Raw genomic sequence first — 22,930 nt, forward strand, 5'->3', positions numbered from 1 at the left:
AGTGCAAACAGAAACAGTCATACTGTAGGTGGACATTTAGTATGATTTAATGAAAGTGGTCCTGACCCCATGCTGTGCTCTGAAAGAAGCACATTCTGCATTATGTGATGTAAGAATACGGTTTCACTGATAGCATAACTAAGTGCTTGTGTTAACTGGACACAATTTGAGATTTAAGGTCTTTAATTTTCTTGTAGCCTGCTCTGTAATGTCAGAGTGAAATTATTTATTTTCTTCTAATGACATTCATATACCTGCAGGGTACAGTAGATGTTCATAATTCACAGGATAAGAAAGCTACAAAAACCAACAAACATGCAAACCTAATGGAATCAGTTTTCATTTGTCAGACTGAAATTGCAGGTGGAGGTTAACCTTTTGTGATAATGATCTGTGTTTAATGAATAGAAGTTAGTGTTGGTTTCCTTTGTTCCTATGTGCTTTTGAAATAATGATACTTCAAGACAATGTCTGTCCCTTTGCATGAAAGATCCCAAACATCTGATTATTTCATATGCATTTAGTTTTGTTTTAATACAGAATTAAGTATCAGAGGCCAACGTAAATAGACAGTGAGTAGTGAGTGGGTGAAGGGCTGGTGTTGACCCACTGTCATGTTGATGCAAAATGTCACCGTCACTTGCACTTTCTCAGCTTAACAGCTCAGGCGAACAGCATTACATCAGCTGGTCATACTCAGGAGAGCTGCAGTCCTTCATTTTATCTCTAATGCCAATGATCAGATCAGCACCCTTGTCTAAATCAAAGGACCACGGAAAAGCACGAGTTATGGTTCTGATATTGTTGTACCAACAGATAATCAATTAAAATGGAATTTAGTTTATTGTAGTATTGGTACTATTGGTATTGGTGTCGTTTATGGTACTGTACAGTGGATCATAACAAATGTTTTTAATTTGTTTCTGACCTTTTGTGATTGCAAGAGCAATGTCAGATGCTTACAGACTGATCCAGTGTACCTCCCTGTTAATTCTGCTATCTGTTCAGTGATCTAAACAGGTGCAATGATCAGAAACCTGAAATGGATTCTAGATTTCCAGAAAATGTCCTTGTTGAAAGTACTATACATGTTTGCTAGAACCTGTAGATTTTGGTCTGTCCAGGTGCCTGCTTGACTCTAGCATGTGTGTACTTAGTCACAGCTGGAAATACCAATCCAGAAGGTTTTCCTGTGTTAAATAAAAACATTTTAATCGAGAAGTAGATGAATACAATTAATGAGTTTGTATATTTATTTGATTAAGGTCAAAAGTCACCATGAAATGAAAATGCTGTCCAGCCATGACTGGTCATAAAAAGGTCAAAATAATAACATGAAAGAGTGGTTCTGATTTCATAAAAGTCTCTGCTACTTACTGCCTTAAAAATGTAGTTTTTAAGGTAAAGGATTACACATTGAGAATTATAAAGTACCCTAAAGTGCTCAGTAACTCCTTGTCACCCCTATGAACTTCAGATGATTTTAATATTAATTAATTTTATTTTTTATAAAGTGATCATTGGGGCTTGGGGTTTTTACTAATGTATACAAAATCAGTAAATGGCAGCAATGGTAAATATTAAATTGTCAGTTAAATTTTAAGATGCATTACCATATACAGTATGTCACAAGCACAGCCAGAGCTTTTTTAAAAAGAACTAATCATATTCCTAAGCAAAAACACTACTTACTCATGATGTGAAACAGACTGTGAAAGGTAATTTCAGATTAGGTGCCATTCATTAAAATTATCAGTTTTTCTTAATTATGCTGCACTTTTTGTCATCATAAAATGTGAATCCTTAACACATAACAGTATTTGTTGTAGGAAGGCAGGATTATGTACATTATCAGTTGTCTGCAGTACATCTTCATAAAAGGTATTATTATGTATTAGGCAGAGGGAAACTATTTCGTTAGCTATTATTATAACACCCCCTGTATTAATTGTTAATTCCAATCTGGGTTTTGATCACCATTATGATGTGTTCATTCAACTGAGAAATGCTTGAGGTCAAACAAGCCAGAGTATTTCACAAAGAATATTTTTTTAATAAAGCTAATGCAAGTACATGGAAAAGCGAGTTAAAATGTTAGATCATTTTACTGGTTTCCAATTAATTGGATACAATTCTTCTTATCTGTAGATTCCTTTTTCTGCATTTGGTTTAATTGAAGTCCTTCTTCTATGCACTACAGAGAAACAAAAATTAGCATTTTATTTTATCTTATCTTTTATTTTCCATTTTATCTTTTAAAATATATTACCTTTACTTATTAATGCTTATTAACTTAAATAGACCTGTATTTTACTGTGAAGGGAGTTAAGTTTCACATCAGGAATTGAAATTATCTGGCAATAATTAAATATATGTATATACTGTGAATAGTATTTTAAGCAATGGTAACCCTTGTTGGAGTTTACTTTTCAGTTTCTGGTTTTATGGGGTATTAAAAGTACCAATTATTCATGTCATAGAATCCAATTTCTTACTGCTAAAACAATGATTGCAGATAAGGTAAATTAAAATTAACAATAGAAAAAATAATATGTAAATTGTTAGAAAAATTTCTGATTAATATAAAACCAAGGTAAGTGACTAAACTGCAGACCTTTAAATTATAAACTGTTCAGATTGTGAAGGTGCGATAAAGGATTCCAGACCTCAGGACGTTGGAAATGCAGCTTGTGAGTAATCTAAAGACAGATTTGGACAAAGCAGTCCTTCTGAATGTGTCTGTAATGACATAATCTGTTATGTAATCATATGTTCAGTGTATTCCAGCTGGAACATCTGTGGTGTTATTCAAGTGCAAGTTTATTGTCATTATACTCATACACAGGTACTGTATATGGTATAACAAAATGCTATTTAGCTATCTCTCAGATGGTAAGTAGTACAAAAAAACAACAATACAATTGTATAAGAAAGACAGAGACAACAGGCAATGTGCAAAGCATCAACAGGCAATATGCAACAAAACAACAGATAATGTGCAAAACAACAACAGGAAACAGGTGACGTGCAAAACAACATCAGATGTGCGGAATCATACATCAACAGAATTAAATAAAGGATAGAAAATTATGGGGAGTGAACTTCTTGACATGTGAGGTAGAGATGTGTTTGAGTTATGATAAAGAGAGAAGGCACTGTAAGGGTTCAGATCATGGGTGAGAGAGGCTGGGAGTTTAATAGTTTGATAGTGTGGGGGTAAAAACTGTCTCTGAGTCTGGTAGTCCGGGCCCGGATGCTCCAGTACCATTTTCCTGATGGTAGAGGGTCAAACAGTCTGTAGCTGGGGTGTGTGGGGTCTTTGATGATCCTTAGAGCTTTCCGCAAGCACCGTCTGTCATAAATGTCCTGTATGGATGGGAGGGCAACCCTAATGATGGACTGGGCAGTTTTCATAACCCACTATAGGGCTTTGCGGTCAGCAAAACTGCAGCTGCCAAACCACATTGTGATGCAATCTGTCAATGTGCTTTCTGTAGTGCATCTGTAAAAGTTAGTGAGGATCTGGGGACATATCTTAGCCTTCTTCAAACCGTCTAAGGAAGTACAGGCCCTGTTGCACTTTCTTAATCAGACAAGTGGTGTTGAGGTCCATGTGAGGTCCTCGGTGATATGAACACCAAGGAATTTGAAGTTACTGACCCTTTCCACTTCAGTCCTGTTGATGTGGGACTTGAGACTACAGTCACAAGAGAAATATTACTTTCTCTTTGATTTTAATGTGTCGTTTGTTCTTCATCTCAAATACTGTATATAGTCTGTTTTTTACACAAAAAAGTAATTGGTTATGGAATGTGAATAACCAGTGTATTCTTCTGACTCCTATTTGTACAAGTTAAAAAAGTGCTGAGCCTACTGCAGAATGAAGCAATACAGACACATTTTTGTACTACCTATATTGCATGCCATTTTCTTTCATATTTACAGTAGTTAGCAATAGTTAATTGGCTTCTAGAGCGACTGGCCCTGGTGTGAGTGTGTGCGTGTTTGTTTCTGTGTGTGCCCTGCAATGGACTGAGCACCCCTGCTGAGATTCCCTCACAATCAGTTCAACATACAGTAATGCTACCACCTTAGTACCAGCATGGAAGAAATGCATCGGACATCTGAGAATGCAGATATTCTCTGAAATGTACTGTACAAGCCATATAAAAAGGAAAAGTGTACTGGAAAGGTACATTAAGGAATTAATGGTTTCATGCTGGTACAATGTAACATCTGGGATGTGAAAGACAGTATTAACCACAGAACAAGCACACACCCTGAAATACATCATTCCTCTTGGAAAACAGCTTGTTTGGGTAAAATAATATTTTTGTGTACGTGTATTTAAAATGCTTTTCATTTGTAACAATTAAAAAATATCCTTTTGACATACAAAATAGTTTCATGTCACACTTGCCAGGTTTGTAGGTATGGCAAATGAACATGCAGGTACTTCGGGCTTGGTAGAATGTCATCTATAATGCTAGACAACATCACAGATTAAGTTTCAGTTAAAGTTCAGTGGAGGTTAAAAAATGTCAGTAAACCATTGAACCATGGAGAATGTAGAGGCTGTTCAGATTTCTGTTGGCATGTGATGTCTGAACTGATGTGTGAAGCCTCTGAAAGGACATATTTGTTAATATTTTATCTGAACTGATTTCACCAACAATGTTGTATTAAGTCAGAATGAAAGACGTAAGCCTGGTTAATGAAAGACTTTGAGATGTGTCTGATGAAAACAAGGAGTGTCTGTCACTGTCAGAATATTTACAGGGTTTGACCGGTCATGTCTTAAAGATTGGCATCTTTAAAAAGTTTGACAGAAACCTTGTTTGTTGCTGTGGATTGTCTAGCTTACTGTGGTTATTGAAACTTTTGGTGGCTGCATTTTCATGATAAACAAATCATGAAACAGTACCCTTTGTGAGCAAACATGAAAACAAAACACTGGAGTTAGAAACTATAGGAACTATAGAAAACTAGACGGACAAAACACGAGAAAGGTCTAATGATATTGTAACTAGAGATAAATGTTGCTACAGATTAAGGCATAAGCAGTCTGTTAAAGGTGAGGTCCAAGATATGAATGGCTACAGTGAAAACAATAAAAAGATTGTGCAATTAAGTACTTTGCAGATGTTTTTTATCAGCTGAAGGTACCTGTTTTTTAAATAGCATTAGAGTGTTGAACTAGATAATATAGATTCACAGGAAACTCAATAATGTTTGGAAACTGACATATCAAAGCTTGTGGTGATATAAACACAGAAATTGAAACCTGTGCTCATTTTTGGCCTCCACCTTAATATATAAATCCCGTTAGCTTGGAAGGATTCAACACAAAGACGTAAGACAAAGGTGGAAATTAAATCTGGGATATTACTGTTGATGGGACAAACAGAGAATTTCCATATTAAATCTGTTAAATATTTGTTCAAACACTCATTCATTTGCAAAAGCTAATAACAGCCATGTTTAATTTTCATAGTAGACACTTGCTTTATCTTTATCCCTTCAGTCATATTTTAATAAAAAAGATTTTACAAAATATGGGTTAAGGCACAACAATTCCATATATGTTTGTTTTCCTTTATAATGTATTCTTATGTAAATGTCAGTCATTATCATCCATCTTAATTTGCCTTACGTTTGTAATAATGGATATATTGGTTTTGAATTTTAGACTAATTATACTGTACGTAGCAATGAGGCTATCTACACCACCTTAAACTAAGTTGTATTGGTTTTATTTAATGTTTAATGTTTATATAATTTGCACAACATATTAAAAAAATAAAAACGAATGGTTTTTTTCAGCCAAGGGAAACATTTGTAGAGCCCACCTGAGACTTTGTCATCAGGATCTATGATAAGCTGCAGCCTATGCAGTTTTCTTGGGATTTTTTTTCTCTCCAAGGATTTCAATGGACATGCAGTGCACACATTATGAGGTCTTTTTTATGTCATTTGTCATTGTTTACTCTTTACTGTCATTAGTCATTGTCAACCGCACATGATGGCTTTGCCTTTAACCTGTGCCCACAGGTTTTTGTGATGGGTCACATTAAACAGGAACAGGAACACTTTGTTTCTAAAATAAAGTGATATATATCACTGTGGGTTCAGTCTGAAAGAGTTATGATCAAGTTCTTCCACTGTGGGGAAACCACTTGAATCATGTAGATTTTGTTGAGCCTGTTCATGTAGACTTCTGAAGTAAAACCAAAATATCCTATTCTAAAGTAAAGGGGAAATTTAGGCTTGAATTTCAGCATTTATTTAGCCTCTTTATTTCATTGGAGAAAATATTTGACTTGCAAAGAAACATTATACATATCTAGGACATAATATATGATCAACCTCCTGGATGTTTTGTTTCACAGTGTGGCCTGTTTGTGGATCATCTTTCATGGTCAAAGGCAGTTCTGTAAGAGCCAGAAATATGAATACGAAAGAAGCACAGAATAGAATTTTATTTTTAAAAGCTGTGAATAATCTACTAATAAAGTGTTGTTCCATTTACCACAAACAAGCCATTTCAAGTGAGGTTTTGTTTATACATGTACCAAGGTTGTTGTCTAAAATATGCCTTGTTTCTATTGCAAACACTGAAGGTTTCCAAGGCTTTTTGAATATTTGTGATCTGGTAATGTCGGTTTATACAAGAGTGTTGAGTGTGAGTGTGTAAAGAGAAGTAAATTCTCCTTATATGTCAATACTGAAGGCTCAGAATCTCCAGTTGAATTGATACAAATAAATGTTATGTGTTTTACATTTAATTATTTATTCAGTGATTTTTACTATGCTTAGAGTTTTGTGTTTAACACCATCGTTTTAGTCTCTTTGTAAATGTCAATTGTTTTTTTTTCTTTCACACTTTTTTAGTGTAATCTTTATTGTGGGGAACCGTCAAAAGAAGAGGAAAGATGTGCAGAACTTCAGGATCCACTTTGATTCTCTGTTTGCTCTTCATTGTAGTTCAGAAGAGTACTGGTAAGCATCACTTAGAAATACTTAGTGTATACACTTAATGTGCATGCAGAACAGTGGGGTTTTTTGTCTGTTAATTTGTAATTGTGAGAAACAGGTATTAATGAGCTATAATGTTTTTTTTAATAGTACAGTATTGTGAACATGAACACTTAGTGGCGCACATGAACTAACGCACAAGCAAGCCTTTACTATCATACTGTAGAGGATCCTTGCATTTAATTTTGCAAAATGTAATTTTAAAAATAAAATTAATATTTTTTTATTTGTAATTATGAATATGCTTCATTATTAATAAGAATGAAATAATGTTTGCAATAAAGTAGTACTTTCCTCTCTAAGGTGTTTCATTCAAATATAGGGAAAAAAATACTCCTGTAGTACATAACTGCACATCACAGTCATATAAAATACTGGGAGTACAATTGAAGGGCTGACACATTCTTTGATGTTGTACCATAATGTACTGTAGCACAGTTTTGACTCAAAGTCACCAACTTCCTTAAGAGCAAATAGTTGTTTGTTTCTTTATGATATAAAACTGAAAGTATAAAATAAGAGATACAGATCATTGTACTTCTAATAGCAAGGAAAATTAAATATATTGTTGGTGAAACCACTTAAACAACCCCTGGATATTTGCTAAGAATTATACTTAATGCATTTTTCAACACAAAGTATTTGTTCAGTAAGAGAAGAAATTATAGATATTTGATTGCTTAGTTCAGCCTGTAAAATCATTTTAACTGGCAACAAGAAGGCATAAATATTTTGATTGCTAAATCGATATCCTGTACAGTATGTCAAATGAACAGGTACGACAAATGAACTTTTTGAGCTCTGCAGATGATTTAAAGTCTTTAATAATAAGAATGCACCAATATATGGACCATTCACTGCCCAAGACGTTGCATTTTGTCTTCCACAGCCCTGTCATCTTTATCTGTAACACTAATTGCCTTTGAGAAATCTGCAATCTAATTAAACATTTATCTTTAATACAGATAATTTCTCTACCACCAGTTTTACAATTATATCAATCATTGGTCTTTTCCATAGTGGCAGAATTTGTGATAACCAACTCTCTAAAGCAGTGGTGGGCAGTCCTGGTCCCGGAGGGCATGTGTCTGCAGGCTTTCATTTCAGCTCAGCTCTTTATTGGCTTAATGGGACCAATTTAACAACTTCTCCCAGCTCTTCAAGTGCTGGTGCATTATTTAGAAAATCTACAGCCACACTAGCCCTCCAGTTCCTGCATTGCCCACCCCAGCTCTAAAGAAATTGATTGATTTCATCATCTGTTTTAATCAATATTCAGAGGCTAATCATTTTGAAACACAATAGACACATCAGAATTGTAGCTCAAGTTCTTATATTTTCACAGTGTAATATAATAAATGCATTGTTGGTACACCAGTGTTCTCCTATAGTACCGGTTGTCTTTGGATAACCTTTGCACTCAACTATGTAACATCTATGAAAATTGATGTAAAACTGCTGTTGTATGTTAACCGATTGTACCTTCTCCCTGCTGTTGTGTCAGGTCACGAGCCTCCTGGGAAGCCGGTTTTGCTTGGTTGCAGATCACCAGAAAAGGAGACTTTCACCTGCTGGTGGGAACCGGGATCTGCTGGAGGGTTGCCTACCAACTACTCTCTATATTACAAAAAAGAGGGGTGAGTCAGTTTAAAATCTGTAATTCTGTTTTACTGGTAATTTTCCTTAAAGAAAAACATGATAAGCTTACTTATCTGATGGCTATTTTACACTCATATGAAGCTCACAGTTGGCTTTTTTGCTTAAACTGCAGGGCTGCATTCACAATTCAAATCCAGATAACACCCTTTGTTATGTTGAAGCAAATGAAATGTGGAAATAAATAACTTTTTTTCCAGCTAATTAGAAGAGTCAGTCTTCTTAAAGGGCTCTATGAATCTTTCCCATGTTGCCCCTATTTACTAGAGACTGTTAAATAAAGTTACAATAGGGGTGATTTCAAAACTGCAGTGCCTTACAGATTTGATGTTATTTTCAGGCAGTAGGTGTTAAGGCATATTTATTGCAAATTCATAAATCTATCATGGAATCCATCTGGAGAGATCGATTAAAATTAATTTGGGTTCATATGCAGGAGAGTTAAAAAAATGACAGGTCTTTTTTAGTCTTAATCTGTTTGTCATGTGGGACTCAGTTAAAAGTGAATAAATCTCTGTTCATCTGCAGTCAGGAACACAGTCAGTACAGTGTTTTCTCATTTGTGTTGTAAAGACTAATGCAGTAGGGCTCTTAGCTTTGCTTTAGAAAGGTTGTGACACTTCTTTTCTTTTTTAGATTTTGCATGTGGTCACTGTTTAACCAAACATATTTAATGCCAGGTGCAGACGTATGTAAATAATGAGGCTACTGGGTTCAATTACTTCGTACAATAAAATCAAAGCAGGATGGAGAGATAATTCAGCTCAGTAAATCTGACAAGCTTGCTTCTTTGAAGGTGACGACAAGACATTAAATCTGTTTGTATTCTAAAGTTTAAGATTTTCTACAAAATGCACTACATAAATACAGTATGTGCATAAATACAGTATATATATGAGTACACACATAATCATATGCATGTTTTTAAGGACAGATACATACTGCATTGTAATAAGCTAATATTGTATGTAAAACTTTACTTTATCATACAGACCTGCTGAATAGGTTGAAAATGACAACACACCCTGCCCTTCCCCCAGCACACACTTGCACACATGAGAAAGAGAAGTAAACCAGTTTGACAGCCATTCCTTATATCCAAGCAGAAACATGTTTCTGTGAGTCATTTGCATGCTTAAAGTGTACAGATATCTACACCAGTTGTGCCATTCACAAATACAGTATTGTGACAGTTATAATATATGGAATGGGGAGGCCAAAACAGTATTTCATATTCAAGGACTTAATATGTGTACAGTATATGCCTAAACGGACAGACTGATCAGCTTCGTGGAATGTAAAAAAACAATTCTAGCTAGTGCAAGTATCTATATTTGGCAATGGGCCTTACATTATAAGCCCCGGGTCCCTTTCCAATAGACTTCTTCCATGTACAAACCATGAATAAATATTCCAAAAATCTAGATCCAATTAAAAGATGTTTTGTTATATATATATCATTTTCCATCTATCCATTTTCTAACCACTCATTCCAGTACAGGGTCACAGCCTATCTCAACAAGCAACAGGTGCAAGGCACACACAGGGACAATTTTCAGGAGCCAATTAACCTACCAGGATGTCTTTGGACTGTGGTAGGAAACTGGAGCACTCAGAGGAAACCCACACAAACACAAAGAGAACATACAAACTCCACAAAGGCATCACCCCTGGAATTGAATCCAATGCTCCAGCGCTAAGCTGTGTTGCCTTTCTTAAATGAACAGTGTACTTTGTGACTTCTGTGTTACTGTTAAGGTAGCACATAACAAATAACTGGATCACACAGCAATGGTGATAAATCATGCTATTTTACACAAATATAACACAACAGATATATTGAATGCAAAGTAAATGTTTCATACGCTGTAACTATCTTGTTTTGGCAACTAAATGTTTTATTTTAAAATTATGACAATTAAGCTATAGCTATTAATTTACGCATTAGGATAAAAGACATTCAAATTATTAATGTATATAAAAGTCATAGTCCATGTGAGGCTAATGTTGGAGAACCTTGCAGGACCCAAAATATATAAGTTATCCCATGGATTTTGCATTTAACATGTTTAATTAAATATACTCTCAATCCTTGATTGACTATTCATGATGATCTCCCAGACACTATTGCTGGAACTCCAAGTGACTTATAGTGACGGTTTAAGGTTGTGTATCAGCCTTAAATTATTGTTTAACATAAAAATAATTAATAGACTTTAATGGAAGACTGAAGGTGTGTCCTAAATACTGCCACATGATATAACAAATCATGCATTACTAAAAGTCATCATTTACATTTTCATCCATTGTTGCCTTTGTGAATGCTTATTATATCTGAAATGTTTTTACCTCTACTGTGTTTCACAAGCTCTGGGACATATTTCTGATATGCTTTTTTTGCAATCATCACAAATTGTTCTTGTGCAGTAGATTCCAAAGGTATTAAACTTTAAAAGCTGTTTAAACTGCCAGCTACTGTCTGACTGGTACTTCAAGCAGTTCTCTAAAACCATTCACTAATATACATTTTTATTCTAGGTGTTCCTAATTGACCTTTTGCTCATGTTGTGTAGATTTACATCCTTTTATAATCAAGTACACAGGCCATTAAAAAGAACCCTTTGCTATATACACAAATTTTATTAATTTGTTGCAAGATTCCTTTTTCAGCTGTGTAGAGACATACAGTACCACAGTAGTACACATCTAATGGGCTAGATTTATTTTTACCTTTGCACCCTTAAATATTTAAATGTAATAAAATGTAAATCACCCTTAAAGTTTATTAAGATGAAGAATGGCCTATCTACAGTAGAAAAAACAGTGCAATAAAGGATTTTTAACTGTCATGAAGCTACAGCCATTTTACTTTTTGTGCAGTAAATCCATAATGGAATGTTATTTTTTATACAGTATGTGGTGGATATATGTAGTTCATATGTGCAGTGGAGTCTTTTAAGTTTTGGGGAATTATGATCTTAAATACCATTATATGGGACAGGAATATCATCAGTATCACAAAGAAAGCATAGCAGAAAGTGTACTTTTTGCACCAACTGAAAAAACTGTGGAGCAAATTACAGTGAATTCCAGTTTTACGGAGACATTATTGAGAGCATTCTAACTGACTCTTTAACTATTTGGTTTGACATATCTGCACGCACCTAAGGCAAACAGCAGTGTGTTTTTCACATTGTAGAGAGGGTCACCGGTTGTCATCTGCCCTCCATTGATAATCAGTACATTTCTAGAGCAAAGAAATGAGCAGGAAAGATAGCCGATGTCACCTCCAACCCAGATGCCACCTGTTTCAAAAACTTCCCTCAGGAAGACACTACCAGTCTATTAAAACTAGAACCACATGGTATTTAAACAGATTCTTTCCTAGGGCTGTGTTTTTGCTTAACCAGAATTCTTGATGACGTCTGTTGTCTCATTTGTGGACGGCATATGTAAAATGTTTGTGCTGCACTATGTAAAACAAAGTAAATTCCTTGTACATGAAATGTACTTGATGAATAAAGGTGATTCTAATTTAACTTGCTACGGATAGATAGGACAGTTGCAGGCAGGTGGGCATTGGTGACCAGAAAATAATCTGGAGTAAATCCTTTGGTAAATGTATCTTCTGTAATCTAGATTTTTGTCAATTCTCTAGTAAATGATGCAATCTCCTTCCACTTTTCTCTGCAGCTCTGACACAGTCTATGAGTGTCCTGACTACAAGACTGCTGGAAAAAACTCCTGTTACTTTGACAAACAGCACACCTCCATATGGGTAAACTACAACATTACAGTTGTAGCTACCAATGCACTGGGAAGGAGCTTTTCTGACCCACTGGACGTGGACGTTGCATATAATGGTAGGTTTCCTGTGTTTTGTGTTTATTTATGTTAATTTAAAGGGACTTTACAGTGGGTGTTTTTGCTAAAATGTCCTAGTGGTTTAGTTTAGTGAAATATAACTGTCTCAAGCAGGTGCCCTGAACAAAATATAACAATGTACAGTAAATGACATCTTTAAATGTGACACTATTGGAATTAGACATTTAATTTAAAATGTTGGATGCTGGCACATACGTTGTTCAGACATAGTTCATACATAGTTAATGAACCACCATATTTTGTGTTGTTTGTGTTCTGTTTTTGTCATATCTCTCACTGGATTATGCCTCTGTTAAGTAAGCTTAAAAGGGATTACTTTACTAATGCTAAATTGGATCACAATGCACAGCTCATGTAGTCAGTTATGGTGCTTAGTGTATTTCTGTACAGCAAGTGAACCTTGGAGGCTGACCTGAAAAATAATTAAAAAAAAGATTTGGAAAATTACTAACTCAAGGTGCATAGATTAAGCCACGTTAATGCTATGAAAATGAAGATGAACAGGTTTTAAGCCTTATGAGCAGCCTGGTACTACTGTATTGTGTTTGTTAGCCACTGATATTACAGGAAATAATAGACTGAACATTTAGGATTTGAGGAGCAATTGTGCTGAGTCCTTAGCAGATGGATGATCAAAGCAAATAAATACTGGCAATACAATCCTGAATTTGTGACGCAAAACCAGTTTTCTGCAGCCAAGTTACACAGATTCAACAGAAAAAGAACATTTAAAAGAAAATATGAGAAAATACAAATAAATTGAAATGGAGAAAAAAATGTCTTTAAAGATTAAGTTTATTTTATAAAATGCATCATTTCCTGAAAAATAGACATACCTGTTAATAATAATAATTGTTTACACTTACTGTATATAGCACTTTTCTGGACACTCCACTCAAAGCGCTTTACAGGTAATGGGGACTCCCCTCCACCACCACCAATGTGCAGCATCCACCTGGGTGCTGTTAAGAGACTGGGTGCATGACAATTAAAACAAAGAGTGGCAAAATGAAAAAAATCCCATGGATTTTTAATTCCTTATTAAGTGTCCGCTTACTTGGATGCGTCTGCGATTAATAATAAAAATATTCAATCAATCTATTTTCTAAACCAGTTTATCCAGTACAGGGGGATAGTGTGGGCAGCACTAGGAGCAGGCAGGAGGCGGGATACACCCTGTATAGGATGCCAGTCCATCACAGGGCACACACACACTCACACCAAGACCAATTTTTCCAAAGGGCAAATAACCCACACAAACATGGGAGGACCATACAAACTCCACATAGATAGCACCCTAGATCTGGAATTGAACCCATGGCCCCAGCACTGTGTGGCAGCAATCCTAACCACTGTGCCACAATACAAAGTAATAATTTATCAATTTAAATGTATACATTACTTTTCATTTCAAAAGATCCTAAAACACTTTCTATATAAGGCAGATTTGAAGTTGAAGGTAGTATAAGTTTTTCCCAGATTCAAAACCAAAAGTACGTTTCTGGAGTTTTGATAGTAAAAAAAGATTCATGATCCCTTCTTATCTATCTAACATATAGACTACTGCATTATGTGTGCATTGTATTTCATATACAGTACATTTGTGTATATGAACTCAAGGCTGTTTCCTTGTCCAGGCTAAATTTTATTCAAACTTTCTTAACAAATGCAAGCAAGTCCCAGTTTCTCTTACTTTAAATAGGACCTGTCCTCATTCTTTTCTGCTGTCAACAACAGCAGTGCCTGATCCTGAGCTATCAGCAGTTCACCTCCAGCAGAGTGCCTAGTGATATTCCATTATGTAATCAAGTGTGATGCCTAACCTTTACAGCCCTAGGGGCCAGTTGTCTGCTTTTGGTTGACTGGAAGCACTCAGCACCACCTTTATTCAATAAACACTATGATTTTTTGTCTAAATAAACATTTTGTACAGAAACATATGAAGCAATATTTTGTAATTTAAGGGCACAATATTTTTTATGCCGATGGCTTTTTCCTCTAGTCCTATTTAAAGTGTCTCCTTAAATAAGTTTACATTTTAAATACGTTTCAGCTCAGTAGCATATCAGAAGGATTCCAATCCTTACTTAAACAACTATAAGAGTGGAAAGTGAAAGGGTAGTTTTCCATTAACATTATGTAACTGCCTTTTGGGATATTTTACTAGAGAAGGTGTGGCTCTGAAGAACAAGCTTTGTGGTACATGTATTTTGTCCTGCATATTTTATTCAAAAGATTTTTGTTCTTCACATATGCAGCTCCCTATTTTATTATGTACCTAAAGAATAAAAACATGTAGTAGTCCAGTTTGAAGCAGGTGAATCTTCCAACCTTGTTGATAAGTTATTAGATGCACATACTGTAAGTCACAAGGAGTAATTTACAATTATTTCAAGTGTGATTTTGCCACTGGGTTTTATTTACACATTTTGAAGTGGAATTGAAAATCCATTCAAGTAGGCTATAATTAAGTTTGAAGTCTTCTTGCTTGTATTTGTTCATGATGTTTGTCAAAGTAGGAAGCCTGCTAATGATCAGATTTTGAATTTTAAGTATTGGTTGTACTATGTAATACACTGTTGTCTCAAAACAGGCCAAACGTTACTTTATTTGTCAACAGAAACCTCCTTAACCTGACTGGTTTAAATTAAAATTGTGCACTCTCCATTGTATCCAATTTCAAATGGACATTCTGCAGTAGTTTTGTCTTGGAAACAAAATTATTGAAATCATTTATTCTTAGTAGCATAAAAAGACAAATTATATACCTGCAGTATAATCACAGTAATGTTCATTTCACCATAGACACAAAAGGGAAACGAAAGGCTTCTAATTAATAATAATAATAATAATAATAATAATAATAATATAATAATTGCTTACACTTATATAGTGCTTTTCTGGACATTCCACTCAAAGCGCTTTACAGGTAATGGGGACTCCCCTCCACCGCCACCAATCTGCAGCATCCACCTGGATGATGCGATGGCAGCCATAGTGCGCCAGAGCGCTCACCACACATCAGCTATCAGTGGGGAGGAGAGCAGAGTAATGAAGCCAATTCATAGAGGGGGGTTATTAGGAGGCCATGATTAGTAAGGGCCAATGGGAAATTTGGCCAGGACGCCGGGGTTACACCCCTACTCTTTTCAAGAAATGCCCTGGGATTTCTAATGACCACAGAGAGTCAGGACCTCGGTTTTACGTCTCATCCGAAGGATGGCGCCTGTTTACAGTAAAGTGTCCCCGTCACTATACTGGGGCATTAGGACCCACATGGACCGCAGGGTGAGCGCCCCCTGCTGGCCCCACTAACACCTCTTCCTAATTCCATAGAAATAGGTGTATTGGTATTAATAGAATCAATTATTCTGCTTATTCGGCTATCTTGCATCTAAATACAAACAAAAGGGTTCCAGAGATAATTACACTGAAAATCAAATCATATTAGATACAACCTATAACATCAAAATTGACTTTTGTTTTAAATGGTTATTAGGCTGGCTACGTTCCAACTTTGCAAATTCAGTAAACACATGATTTCACTGCAATTTTGTTTCGCTGTGTTTCTTACAGTCCAGCCACATGCACCTGAGAACGTGACAGTGGAGTTCCAGAACAAAGAGAACCCCTGCCTTTTGGTAAAATGGGAACCCCCTCACAAAGCTGACACCAAATCGGGATGGATCACTCTTATATATGAGGTTCGAGTCAAAAGAGAGAAAGAGGACAATTGGGAGGTATGTAAAACTGCGTTTTGTACTGTGTTTGGTCGCACATTATATAGTGTTGCATTGCAAAAGATGCAGTACTGTTGTTGGTAAGGAAACATCCATTACACTGCCTAACATTTTGCAAGAAGAGGCACTTTCAGAAAGATATTGGAGTTCCCCAACCTTGTTAAGTGCATTGGCATTAGTTCAGATGACCTTTGTTTGTAGTTTCTCAAAACCTCTAGGTGGACCAGAATTGGCATCTTGGCTGATTAAAAGTTGTTTAAATCAATTTTGGGGAAAATAATTATGGAGGTTTACATGTTGTTCCTATTCATTTTTTAATCCAAATGACATTTACATCAACTTAATGCAATGCTTGATGCAATACATAACAGCATAAACTGGACTAGTGGTATAACTAAACTCTTTTTTTTTTAGTGTTTGTCACTGCACTTTAAAAAACTAAGCCCGATTAATAATAGAAACACTCAGTGTAAGCAAAACTTCTCAGAAACAATCCATTGTGAGTTTTCATTTTCATTTGGTGTTTGTATCAATACGTTTTAATTGGAATAGAAATTACAAATTAAAATTTGAAATGGAAGGGGAAAAGAAGTTAAATGGACATTTAGCTGAAAGAAATAATAGGGTTTTCATTATATTATTTCTTTCACTGGCTGAAGATAATATTTTAGGATTTTGCATACCAAAGGTTCTTTCATTATAGTGTGTTGAGTTACAGATTTATTTTTACTCTGGGACTTGAGCTCATGTGGCTTGCAGCATATTAAGGCTTGCTTTTTTGTCACACCTGCGTCTAATCTGGCAGTGCGGATGCTTGCTTCTGGTCAGCCTGAGTTGTTTTGTGACAGACATTCATCTTATGAATCTTCAATGGTTTTGTTGTAATTTTTATTATTTTTGCTGGGGCTCTGGGTTTAATTCCAGACCTGGCGTGCTATCTGGTTGGGGTTTATAAGCTCTCAAAGTGTTAACCCTGCTCTTACTTCTGCCTGCAGTCCAGAGACATAGAGTTAGGTTAATTGGCTTCTGGGATTCTGCTTTATCTGCAACCCTGTGTTATTGGATAAAGCAGTTACAAAATGGATGGATTGTCTTTATTGTGGGTCAGAGGATTTGAACTCACCATTAAATTAATGTTTCATGAAAAAGTAACCTCTCATTCAGTGCAGCCCTAATAACAGTTTCTATCTATACAAATTACAGATACAAAAGAAATACAAATACAGTATGAGATATTATAAGCATTTTTAAGTAATGTATTTATGGACTGTCAGCGAGTGCCTCCTCATATAAAGTCTTAATTTTATTTGAGGTATTTAGCAATAAAATAATTTGGAGTATTTAATCCCATTATTCCTTGTGCAATACTACATCTGTATAATAGTTAACCTTCCTTATAAAGTGATTTTAAAGCAACATACGTGTATTTTTTATAATATAATTATAATATATAGAATATATTATTATAATTATAAATTATATTATATATTATATTATAATAGAATAAAATAATAGAAAAGAGCAAAATAGTATAACTCCTGTTAGACTCCTGACAGTATTTCTCTGGAAAGGCTAAATTCAAAAGTAGCAAAAAATATTTTCCATGACAAAAAAAATAAATAAAGGATACACAACTATACATACACAACTACTTTGTCTTATTTTCTCCTGGAGAGTTCTTATGTGACATAAAATTGAAAATGATTGCTAAAAGAAACAAAAGTCATTACGAAATCCCCATCTTCACTACATCTCCCATAAACCAGTACAACAACTAGATATATGGTAATGCTAGGCATTTTCTAGCTTCTAATTTTAAGATACTGCTCTTAACGTTACTTAAAGTTACTGTGTCTGTCTTTCAAGTCACAATCCCACTAACACAAACCAACGGTTTATCTGGTTCAGGTGTATGTTTTATTAAAGAAAATAAAGGACACATTTGAATGAAAACATTCTGCGGGCACTAAGCTTTAAGCCTTATTTAGAGAGCTGACAAGACTGACATTTATTTGCAGTTCACAAGATCTTAAATGCCTGCAAGAACAGTCTTCACTGGATCACTGAACCATTAGCAGCCTAGACAACACTAACCTATTTGTGTACAAGATGATGTCATTTGTGGCCCAATATGTTATGTAAAACAACATTAAAATTACATCAGAAACATCTTTGCATTTCTTTGGATTCTTTGGTTAGATATCCTTCCTTTTAATACAAAGGATTCAAGCTAGATTAATGGCTTGCAAATAATAAAATATTAATAGAAAATAAATGGTGAGGTGGAGAAATGCTGAACTTTTAAACACTGCTGACCTTACTTAATTACCTTTCTTTTTCTCTTCTGGCAGGAACACTTCGCTGGTCAGCAGAAACAGTACAATATTTTCAGTCTGCACCCATGGGAGAAGTACATGGTACAAGTTCGATGTAGACCAGATCATGGATACTGGAGTGAATGGAGTTCCACTGCCTACGTTGAAATCCCTGACTGTGAGTCCAAAACCAATTTATTTAGACTCAGTATAACTTACAGTACCTTGCAGCTTAATCTTTTTTTCACCTTATCAATTAATTACCTTATGTCACTCATTATAAAATTGTATTAATACTATAATCTTTTTTTATTTGGAATTTTTTAATGTAATATCCTGGCTGTTAAGATTTATATAGCTTACTCATTCCAGTAACTGCCTTTGTTAGTGCTTCTAAGTAATACCATGGGATGCTCATTTCATTATGATATGCAAGTTAGTAAGAAGTATACTTAAAAAATGAATCACTGTGGTGCAAGACAGACCTGCAATCTCCATTTCATTAATAAATCTTAATTTTTTTCATGGGTTATTTTTTTTGATGCATTTTCATTTGGTGAGGGATATCTTTATATAAAAGTGAAGCAGATTCATTTGTCTAATGCACAGCTTTTCCGCAAAAATATTGTGTGTGACGTGGTAAATTTGCAATATATTTGCAATATATCTGTGTTTAGAATATACTGTGCTGGACTTATCTGCCACTGACTAGTATTTCTGTTGCAGACAAGTAAGGGCAAGAGAAAAATATGAATTGCTAAAAGCAAAATAGCTAGGAGAAAAAAATATAATATTTTTCCATGATTTGTTCTTTGTTTGTAGTAATAGTTTGAGAATATTCCATTTTCATAATTCATTCTAAATGTTTTTGTTTGCAGACATTCAAAGAGACAGATCCATGTGGATACTGATAGCAATCCTGTCGGCATTTGTTTTTCTAATAGTAATATGGACAATAACTATTAAGCGGAACAGGTATGAAAAATATAAAGGTCAAAGGGTTGTTTCCTTATAAATTGTTAAAGTATGTCTTGAGGGGAACACCCACTCCAAAAAATAGATCATTTGCTGATTCCTCTGTTTTCTTGTTGAATAATATATACGGTACCACTTTCACATTCACTTCATAGCATTCCGATGCACAAAATTAAATAATTTACAAATATGAAGACCAATCCAGATGCACCTTGCACCTTGATCCTTGAACTGCAGGCCCTGAGATCCTTGGTCTTGTTTCATTTCCCACTAACTGTCCATCTTAATGTCAGAGAGTAGAAGCAAGATGTGGTATTTGGTGGTGAAGCACTTGCTGAAACAGATCCGAAAATCTGCAATTTGAGTCATTTTAGAATTTAAAAAACTTAAAATAGAAACCATGAATGGGTTCTTTAAATAAAAATCTAGAAATTGTGGATGCTTCCATTATTTCAAAAGGTCAGCAAATCTACAATGAATTGATGTGTTTAATGTTTATCGTTTGATTATCATTTGATCCTCCGGATGCCTTTCATTGTCTTCGTCATTGCATTTAAGTGATGTTTGAAATTAATATAAGAAATTGTAATAATATTTACTTAGAGGAGATGAATGCAGATATAGAAGTGGGAAGCTGCAGCAACATCCTTTGTTTTTATTTTAGTGTGAAACGCTACCTGTTGCCACCAGTCCCTGGACCAAAGATTAAAGGATTTGATACACAGTTGCTTAAGGTATGTTTCTGACATTGCTGGGGATTGAATTATTCCATTACATAAAATAAGTGAAGAAATAAGGCACTTTATTATCAATAGAATAATGCTTGGAAAATCAGGAGGCTTGTCTAATATGCCAAATTGTTTTTGCAAATCATTGTTTTGCAAAACGTTTGTACAAATTCTGAAAGATCAGCGTTACTCTCCCTTCAATATAAATAGAAGCAAAGTAAATTCAATATGATTAGTTTAGTTCAGGGATAAAATTTGCCTACTAAAAAACGGGGCACATATTTTAATAGTCTTCCTTAACTTATGTTGCTATTTCTGAACTGGAACTGCTCAAAACCGAACAGTAGAAAATATGAAATATTACTTACGTGTGCTAAAATTTCATATGAACAATCATAACCAAGACCTCAATACCAGCTGGGAAGATGAACCCAATGACAAAAGAAACAGTTCAGTATCCGGCAACCAGGAATTTAATAGCCCGTTGTTTTGACATTTAGTGTAGTTGCTGAGACAGTGATGTGATATAATATTTTTCTTTGCCACTAATGCTCTGTAGAGCTCCACATTAGATACATTCACAACATGATTTCATCCTTTGTTTTTTTGCCATGTTGTATTTAGAGTGGGAAATCAGAAGAGATGCTCAGTGCTTTGGTCAGCCAGGGTTTCCCTCCCACCAACGACTGTGAGGATTTGCTTGTGGAATTTTTGGAGGTGGACGACAGTGACAAGAGGGAGCTGGTGATGAACGGGAAAGATCATCAGGAGGGTAAAATGAATCCAGCCAAGAGTACGTCAGATAACGATTCGGGCCGGGGGAGCTGTGACAGTCATACTCTTCTCTTGGAAAAGTGCCCTGAGTCCAAAGTAACAGGCCAGGTAGACAGGAGTTTTGCACAAGAAGGCAGCCATGGCGAAGTCACAAAAGAGAGAAGTGGCAGCTTGTCTTGGAACAGGAGCCCAGGCGGGAACCTGGGCAACACTGAAACCACTAATGGGAAGACCAAGACTTGGCCAGCAGCCTTTTCATTTCATGACCATGAAAAACCATCCCACCATGTTCTCCCTGAAATCCAGAGGCCAGGATACACTACCAGCAATCTCCACTCTATGATAAGCCAAGATGACCAGCTGGAGAACAACACTGAAATCCGCCTGAGCAAAACCTCTACAGGCTACGGAAACCTACAGGACTACAGTGAATTCAATATGAAGGTCACTGGGAGCCAAATAACTGAAGCTCCTTCCTTCCCACCGTCCAAAATGGTAGAATATGTTGAGGTTCAGAAAGTGAACCAGGAGAACATCCTCATTTTGAAGCCAAAATCCAAGGAAGGACATGAGGTCTTACCACCACAATTCACAGGGCAAGAGTACACCAAGGTGATTGGAGTTGCAAATGGAAATGTGCTTCTGCTGCAAAGGGCTACAGAAACCCATATCTCTGTTGAAGGTCACGAAAGAACAGACACAGTAGAAAACCCCTGTCTTCAATGGCAGCCCGGGAAATTAGCAAACACTATCTCTGCTTCTCCCACTCAAGAGGGAATGCAGCTCGCCCCAAATGGCTATGTGGAGACAACCCCTATACTGCCTGCCTTCAACTAACTCTTTCCGTCGCTCAAGGGAGAGAGCACCACTGCTTTTGTTGGCATGCTTATTTGTGAGGCAAAAACAAAATGAAAAATTGTAGCACTTTGGAAAAAGAAAGGCATATTTTCTTTGAACACCATTTTAAAAGAATGGATGTTATGAATGTTTTGTGGAGACACATCTCTGAATTTGCTTCATCTGAACACATACAGAAAGTCTGATTGCACCATGTTTATTTCTAGTGATCCTTCATAAACTGCAGCATACACTATGACATTTAATTGCCAGAAGATTTCTGAAAATAGTTTTCTTTGGAGGATTTGTGTACATTTTATGCACTGTACAATGAAACAGTATGCAATATGTGACAAATGTCTACTTTCTGAAAGAAGAAAGTTGATTTAGTTGATATGTAAGTTCCAAGTTAAATGTTTGTGTGAACTTATATGCGTGTGTGTGAACAGATGTGCAATCAAGTTCCTGATTTGTTTTTCAATGCCAGTAAAAGATTCAATAATAGATGTAATTGGTTTAGTGATCTGCAATCCTTGGTAACTTTGTATGTTTAGTTGCTAGTAACTATCCAAGTTCTGAAAGAATGAGCTCAAGAGCAGCAATTGATAAACTCCCACTGTTTCTTTCATGAGCAGAACATTTAAGCTTATAATATATTTCAGTGAAACACAACACTAAATCAAGTTTGATTTTATATTTGTTGTAATTTGTTAAATTCAAATTACTCATCTGAGGTTCAGTTACTCTACTGAGCCCAACTACTACTCATCTGCTATTTACAGATTGAACACACCTGATGTTTTTTGGTTGGTCCTCCCGTTCAGTGCAAGACGACTTTTTGCAATCCTCTTTGCATAAAAAAACCATGCAGGTATAGTGTAGCATGAAAAAAATGGCATTATTGATTAACAGATCGCCCTTGATCCCATAAGAAATGAAAGAAGTCCCAGGCAAGAAATAAAATTAAGTGGTGTTCAAAGATTGG

General features: G+C 35.5%; 1 protein-coding gene across 2 annotated transcripts in view; it reads left to right on the forward strand.

Annotated features, from left to right (window-relative positions):
* prlra (prolactin receptor a) overlaps positions 1-22,555 on the forward strand; it is a 32,744-nt gene extending 10,189 nt beyond the window's left edge. Inside the window, exons 2-9 of one of the 2 annotated variants that reach the window (XM_088628992.1) lie at positions 6,892-6,999; positions 8,540-8,672; positions 12,385-12,554; positions 16,153-16,316; positions 18,668-18,809; positions 19,510-19,606; positions 20,271-20,340; positions 20,959-22,555. In XM_088628992.1, the coding sequence (XP_088485118.1) occupies positions 6,933-6,999; positions 8,540-8,672; positions 12,385-12,554; positions 16,153-16,316; positions 18,668-18,809; positions 19,510-19,606; positions 20,271-20,340; positions 20,959-21,945 (1,830 nt within the window). In that variant the 5' untranslated portion in view covers positions 6,892-6,932 and the 3' untranslated portion in view covers positions 21,946-22,555. Of the gene's footprint in view, positions 1-6,891; positions 7,000-8,527; positions 8,673-12,384; positions 12,555-16,152; positions 16,317-18,667; positions 18,810-19,509; positions 19,607-20,270; positions 20,341-20,958 lie in introns of both variants that reach the window. The other variant, XM_088628991.1, reaches the window with a different exon arrangement.
* Positions 22,556-22,930: the final 375 nt, after the last annotated feature.

Source organism: Lepisosteus platostomus, chromosome 4 (genome assembly GCF_059453375.1).
Source record: "Lepisosteus platostomus isolate fLepPlt1 chromosome 4, fLepPlt1.hap1, whole genome shotgun sequence".
Taxonomy (NCBI): domain Eukaryota; kingdom Metazoa; phylum Chordata; class Actinopteri; order Semionotiformes; family Lepisosteidae; genus Lepisosteus; species Lepisosteus platostomus.